Below are 7,477 nucleotides of genomic sequence, written 5' to 3' on the forward strand. Positions count from 1 at the left end.
AAAAAAAAAAAAAAAAAAAACAAAAGCCAGGTGCGGTGGCTCATACCTGTAATCCCAGCACTTTGGGAGGCCGAGGTCAAGAGATCATGAGGTCACGGGATCGAGACCATCCTGGCCAACATGGTGCAACCCCGTCTCTACTAAAAATACAAAAATTAGCCAGGTGTGGTGGTGTGTGCCTGTAGCTCCAGCTCCTTAGGAGGCTGAGGCAGGAGAATCACTTGAACCCAGGAGGTGGAGGTTGCAGTGAGCCAAAATTGCACCATTACACTCCAGCCTGGCGACAGAGGAAGACTCCGTCTCAAAAAAACAAACAAAACCATGGTGGCTTACCCACAACTGTAAAAGCCCTCTCTGGGCTTCATACTATGCCTATCTTGTTTCTGGTTTCTTCCTTCTAGTGCATCTTATGCCACCAACCTAACTGGCAAATTCATTATCACCTTGCTTGAGATCCTATAATCCCTAGCATCTCTTGGGATCAAGGCCAATGTCTGCTATCTGACCTGTTTCTAACTTTACTCACTCCAATATACAGCCTCTAATCCCATTAGGCAAATATTTTCTTTCATATGCTCTCCCTCATTCAAAACTATGGTAATTCTTTATTCAATGAATATTTCGTCCAGCCTTCTCAAAGTACAGTTCAAGTTGATTTACGCCTTCCTTAGACTGTGACTCTATAGACAACCCCCTGTGGGCACCTGCACTACAGCTCAGGCCTCATGGCGTTTTGCTCTATATTCCTAAATAGACAACATATTCTTTGAGATTGGAGCCCTCATCTCATATGGTTCAATAGGCAAGTATCCCGTAAATAATGCTGCATAGAATTTATTCTCAATTCCTATGTTTTGTTACTGACTACGGTTTACATATCAGTGTTTTTTATCTCAGGTCGATTCAACAAAAAATTAAGCCATACATTTTTGTAATGAGGTATATACTCACATTTTGCATTGTTTTCTCAATAAGTGTGTACAACAATGGGCTGGCAGAAACCTTGAAGTTGCTGGTACCTGAAAAGAAATTATTTTATCATTGCCCCTTCTCCATTCTAGTAATGTTCACGCTGCTACTTCTACAACTATAAGTACTTGACAAATAAGACAGTAATCTAGATCAGTGGCCCTATGCAACAACTATCCCATTCATCAAGCAGACAAAAGTAATCTTGGTATCAAGCTCTTTAGCAACTATGCTAACGTGACTCAAGTGAGGCTCTTACTACTCCTTGAGTTTGCATACTTTAATCCAAGTGATATTTTTAAAAAACATCAGAGCATTTAGGCCAGGCATGGTGGCTCACGCCTGCAATCCCAGCACTTTGGGAGGCCCAGGCGGGTGGATCATCCTGGCTAACATGGTGAAACCCCATCTCTACTAAAAATACAAAAAGTTAGCCGGGCATGGTGGCGGGCACCTGTAGTCCCAGCTATTCGGGAGGCTGAGGCAGGAGAATGGCGTGAACCCGGGAGGCGGAGCTTGCAGTGAGCCGGGACCACACCACTGCACTCCAGCCTGGGCGACAGAGCGAGATTCCGTCTCAAAAAAAAAAAAAAAAAAAAAAAAAAAATCAGAGCAGTTTTAGGTTCAGCAGCAAAATTAAGAGAAAGGTACCTAGAGGTCCCACAAATCCACTGCCCCCAAACATGTGCAGCCTCCCCCATTAGCAATTTCATGTTTAACTTTCTAGTTCACCCAGGTTAGAGCTATATATAGTATGCTTGCTATACTCAGCACATTCTGCGGCAAACATACAACAGGGAAATAACTAACCTAAAGAGGTTTAATTGTAACTCTTCCCTTTTTTCCCCCATGTAGACATTTCACTATTCTCAGTTCATCAGCTACATCTGCACCTTCTTTTTTAACCCATTCCTGTTGAATGTACAGCTGCACTTTAAATAACATTCAAAATTTTTGTCAATTTTCTGCTGCCAGTGAACATTCAAACTCTTCTAGAAGTTTCATTATCCAATATTTCTATCAGTGATGCCACAACGTACCAGGATGTGAATTACTCTCTAAGTACCATTCTATATGGCATGATTTAGTTTCTTCTCACCTCAATATAGTCCAGACTTATGGTCCTAAAACTTTAGTGCATCAGAATTACCTGGAATGCTTGTTAAAGTTTTTTGTTTATTTGTTTGGGTTTTTTTGCTTCAGGATACTTTGTCCTTAAGAAAATAATAGGTTTTTATTCCCCAAGGGTTGCCAGAAAAAAAGCCCAGTTTTTTTGTTTGTTTTTTTTTTTTGAGATAGAGTCTTGCTCTGCCACCCAGGCTGGAGTGCAATGGCACCATCTTGGCTCACCGCAACCTCTGCCTCCCGGGTTCAAGTAATTCTCCTGCCTCAGCCTCCTGAGTAGCTGGGATTACAGGTGCTTGCCACCACGCCCAGCTAATTTTTGTATTTTTAGTAGAGACAGGGTTTCACCATGTTGGCCAGGCTGGTCTTGAACTCCTGACCTCAGGTGATCCGCCTGCCTTGGCCTCCCAAGTGCTGAGATTACAGGCGTGCACTACCGCGCCCAGCCCAAAAAGCCCAGTTTTTAGACCAACACTCCCATTTCTGACTCAAAGGTCTGAGGTGGACCTGAAAGTTTGCATTTGTAACAGTTCCTGATGCTACTGATCTGGGGGCCACATTGAGAACTACCCACTGCTCTAGACAAGGCAATCGTGCTCACTGTGTAACTTGACCGACTATTTAAAGGAAGGTTAAGATACAGGCTGAGGGCAATGGCTCATGCCTGTAACCACAGCATTTTGGGCAGCTGAAGTAGAATGCTTGAACTCAGGAGTTTGAGACCAGCCTGGGCAACATGGCAAAACCCCATCTCTACAAAAAAAGTTAGCCAGGTGGCTGAAGTGGGAGGATCACCTGAGCTCAGGAGGTCAAGGCTGCAGTGAGCCAAGATTGTGCCACTGCACTCCAGCCTGGGCATGCCACTGCACTCCAGCCTGGGCAATAGAATGAGACCCTGTCTCAAAAAAAAAAAAAAAAAAGCTTTCTTCCACTTCAAAGTAGTTTACCTGGCCAGGCACGGTGGCCCATGTCTGTAATCCCAGGCCGAGGCAGGCGGATCGCCTGAGGTCAGGAGTTCGAGACCATCCTGGCCAACATAGTGAAGCCCTGTCTCTACTAAAAATACAAAAAATTAGCTGGGCATGGTAGTGAGCACCTGTAATCCCAGCTACTCAGGAGGCTAAGGCAGGAGAATCGCTTGAATCTGGGAGACAGAGGTTGCAGTGAGCCGAGATCATGCCATTGCACTCCAGCCTGGGCGACAAGAGCAAAACTCTATCTCAAAAAAAAAAAAAAAAAAAAAGTTTACCTGAATTCATAAACAGCTAATGAAAGGGATACTTACCAAGAACCGCTTTATCCAGATTAATATAAGTGAAAGCCTTTAAATGCAAGGACGAAAGGTATCCCTAGAAGAGAAGGGAAAACACTAATAAGTATAAATCTGTTTATTTATCACATACAGTAGCATTAGGGATTCATTTTCAATTCTGGACTCTATTGAGACTAAACGCAAAGGCAAAAATGGTAAAAATCAAACCTATAAAAACATCATTTCTGGATGACAGCCTAAGCCCACAAGCTCAGGTGTCCAATATGGGAATGGATGATAAAGAATACCTCTAGCCATTCAGTGGCACCAACCGATCCAAAGTCTCCAGCACTCCAACTGGCAAAGATAATGCTTCTGCTGGGCTGAAACCCATCTGAAAGAGAAGAAAGTTAGCTTTACCTTAGGAAAGGTTATACATAGACAAAGATAGAAGGTATCCCACTTAAGATGAATCAGAAGGTCTAATTCCAAGATAGCAGATTCCAAAATCTTTTTTTTCTGAGCCAAAAAAGAAAAAAAGAGTAACAAAATCTTTTTTTTGAGACCCCAGGTAAAAGAATAAAAGAATAGGAATAATTTTTTTTAAGTAACCTATAAAGAGCAAGACAGGAGATCTGCAAATAAGATTTCGAGTACATAGCAGGGGCCAGTAGTCACCCTTTTACAATCTCATTCTTGGAGTTCCTTAACTTCTGGACCCAGAGATCACTGAAAACAGTGTAAGCATGATGATGCACATCTTGAGAAAAATCTTCATAGAGGTAAATCCAAACACTGGATTTTTAAAAAATAATTCTAAAATAAAATAAAAATTCACAAATTTAAGTTACAGGAAGAGTCTGCAGAGAAACTACATTTGTGACAACACCTTTTGGGGTTACATGTATCACACTGCCCTCCACCCTGCCCACTTCCCTCAGTGTATCTTTTTCTCCATTAATGTACTCTGTATTAAAGTTAAGCATTGCAGTTTGCCCTATGACCCAAAGATTCAAGAATGTGACGTGATTTTGAATGTGTGGGTGGGTAGGAGTGTGAAAGAGTGGCAAGTAGGACAGAAAGCCTCAAAAATAAAAGAGGCGGGGCATGGTGGCTCACTAGCAGCATTTTGGGAGGCTGAGGCGGGTGAACCACTTGAGGTCAGACCAGCCTGGCCAACATGACGAAACCCCATCTCTAGTAAAAATACAAAAATTAGCCGGGCGTGGTGGTGGGTGCCTGTAATCCCAGCTACTCAGGAGGCTGAGGCAGGAGAATTGCTTTAAGTCGGGAGGCAGAGGTTGCAGTGAGCTGAGATCACGCCACTGCACTCCAGCCTGGGCAACGGAGTGAAACTCTGTCTCAAAAAATAAATAAATGAATAAACAGAACAAAATTTCAATAGCTGTTAGGCCTCAGTACATGAGTAGAGAGGTATGCTACTGCTTTCAAATAGATTGCTTAGGGACTATGATCCACCTTATCACTCTGGATCCACCAAACTAAGCACTAGGGCTCAATAACTCCACTGTCTCAAAGAAACTGGTGACTTCTAGCACAGTTAAGACACTTTATGGAAAGCTCTTTCAAAGGAAAAGGCAGCTACAACAAAAGACAATCTGCCTTGTATTTAAGAACTAGAGTCTAGCATGAGAGAACCACAGGAATGTAGGCAAAGTGAGCAAAGCACAGTATAACATCTAGAACTGTATGTAGTGCGCCAATATTCAAAGGAATCAAAATTTGTACTCTACCTTTTAAGACCATATCTGAGAACATCTGGGCAAGTTTCAATAGGAGAGCTGTGCCTACACCGGATTTTGCAGCTCCAGGGCCCCACGCATCTCTCTGGGCCCCAACTACAACATAGTGATCTTTAAAAAAGAAAAAAGAGGAAGAAAGAACTTACATAATCAGCTTCTAAACTTTTCTAGAATTAGCACATCAGTAGAAAGGTAAAAATGCAGTATATGTATTAAGGATAAAAGAGCCTTACTTCAAATCTGACTAAAAACTCTGGGAATTAAAAATTCACATGAGAATATTAATTTTACCTTACTAGTAGAGCTACTTTTTTCCTATACTACTAATTAATATTTACTGACTACTTAAGTCTAAGGACTTATTTCTTAGTAAGTGTTGGCTATTTTATTGCATTTAAAGTTAACTCCAGGGACCGGCAAACTACAGCCCGCGTGCCCATTCACTACGTACAGTCTGCCTGTTTTCTTGCTCCCACAGAGTTGAACAGCTAAAAGAGAGACTGGATAGCCTGCAAAAGGTTTATTATCTGCCTCCTTAAGAAATTTGCTTATCACTGGTCTAGTCAATAACTTAGAATAGATTTTCTAGTCATAATGGTCAATTTTTAACAAGAATTTCCTAGGGCCTTATTACCTCCCAATAAAACTGACACATAGGCTGGGCGCGGTGGCTCACGCCTGTAATCCCAGTACTTTGGGAGGCTGAGGCATGCAGATCACCTGAAGTCAGAAGCTCTGACCTCATGGAGCCTGACCAACATGGAGAAATCCTGTCTCTACTAAAAATACAAAATTAGCCAGGCGTGGTGGCACATGCCTATAATCCCAGCTACTGGGGAGGCTGAGGCAGAATGGCTTGAACCTGGAAGGCAGAAATTGCAGTGAGCCGAGATCACGCCACTGCACTCCAGCCTGGGCAACAAGAGTGAAACTCCTTCTCAAAAAAAAAAAAGAAACTGACACATAAACAATTCACTTTAGGACAGACAAGATTGAGCACTTCATAAAACCAAGCCACGCCAGCATTCCTACCCTCCCTCCTTCTCTAGCCACATCCTTAAGAACAGCAAAGAAAACAAAAAAAAGCAGGGGCGGGGGGGTCTTTACCTGGTTCTACAAAGCCTTTAATAACTCCAAAGATGTTAAGAATTTTTATCTCTTTCAGCACATTGCTCACAGTGAGCTTCACATTCTTGCTTTCTGAGGTTACCTTCCTACAGGTAGAGTCTGTTTTCCAGTCAGAGGGACAGTCTCCTTCCATATTCCTAGAATCAGAAAGCAGGCGTAAGTTCTGAGTTATTGTTCCTTGCCCAAGGTTTACTTCTGTCCAGTGAAGTTCTAGATTAAGAGGACATATAAACAAAACTTACTCTCAGCCCGGTGCAGTGGCTCACCCCTGTAATCCCAGCACTTTGGGAGGCCGAGACAGGTGGATCACAAGGTCAGGAGTTCAAGACCAGCCTGACCAACATGGTGAAACCCCGACTCTACTAAAAATACAAAAATTAACTGGGCATGGTGGCGTGCGCCTGTAATCCCAGCTACTAAGGAGGATGAGGAGGAGAATCGCTTGAACCTGGGAGGCGGAGGCTGCAGTGAGCCGAGATCATGCCACTGCACTCCAGCCTGGGTGGCAGAGCACAATTCCTGTTTCAAAAAAACAAAACAAAACAAAACGAAAACAAAAAAAACTTCCTCTCTAGTGGTGAACCATTTGCGTCTTACTTTGATCTGTAGGCAGCCAATTGAAAACCATTAATTAAGCAATATTTTAAAACACTTCTCTAACTATGCCTTTCTGCCAGACATAGTTACGTAGTTTATATTTGGAATACACACCAAGATGGACTCAAAATGAAGTTCTTCTAATATATAAAAGAATATTAATACATTTTTATGTTTCCCAACTGTCACCACTAACAAGGATAGTACACATTCTTAGCTCAGTTATAAAAAATATTCCTCAGCTGGGTGCGGTGGCTCACGCCTGTCATCCCAGCACTTTGGAAGGCTGAGGCAGAATTCGTTTAACCCAGAAGGTGAAGGTTGCAGTGAGCCAGGATCACGCCACTGCACTCCAGCCTGGGCAACAGAGTGAGACTGTCAAAAAAAAAAAAAAAATCCTGTGCTTCCCCTATCTAATTCCTCTGTGTTACCCAAGTAATAGCTGCTCCTAAGGGGGCTTACTTACATAAATATAGGTTGAAACATTATTACTCCCCTACTACATAAGGATAGGATGGGACGCTGGCTTCACAGGTTGGTTACGACTTGCAGGTGGTAGGTAGAATGAGTCAACAAAAATCACCTATGCTAAATGCCTCTTAGCGTTATCAATAGTCATAGTATGTTACACACTCTTTCCCAT

The 7,477-nt window shown here is 42.6% G+C and overlaps 1 protein-coding gene across 1 annotated transcript; it reads right to left on the reverse strand.

The window, feature by feature from the left end:
- Window positions 1-336: 336 nt before the first annotated feature.
- On the reverse strand, window positions 337-7,139 carry LOC116465066 (transferrin receptor protein 1-like). Its single transcript, XM_032148278.2, has 5 exons — window positions 6,217-7,139; window positions 5,101-5,220; window positions 3,655-3,740; window positions 3,380-3,443; window positions 337-1,019 (listed from the first exon to the last, which is right to left on the reverse strand). The coding sequence occupies exons 1-5, from the start codon at window positions 6,368-6,370 to the stop codon at window positions 904-906; spliced, it is 540 nt and encodes a 179-aa protein (XP_032004169.1). The 5' UTR covers window positions 6,371-7,139; the 3' UTR covers window positions 337-903.
- Window positions 7,140-7,477: the final 338 nt, after the last annotated feature.

Source organism: Hylobates moloch, unplaced genomic scaffold, assembly GCF_009828535.3.
Source record: "Hylobates moloch isolate HMO894 unplaced genomic scaffold, HMol_V3 SCAFFOLD_2859, whole genome shotgun sequence".
Taxonomy (NCBI): Eukaryota; Metazoa; Chordata; class Mammalia; order Primates; family Hylobatidae; genus Hylobates; species Hylobates moloch.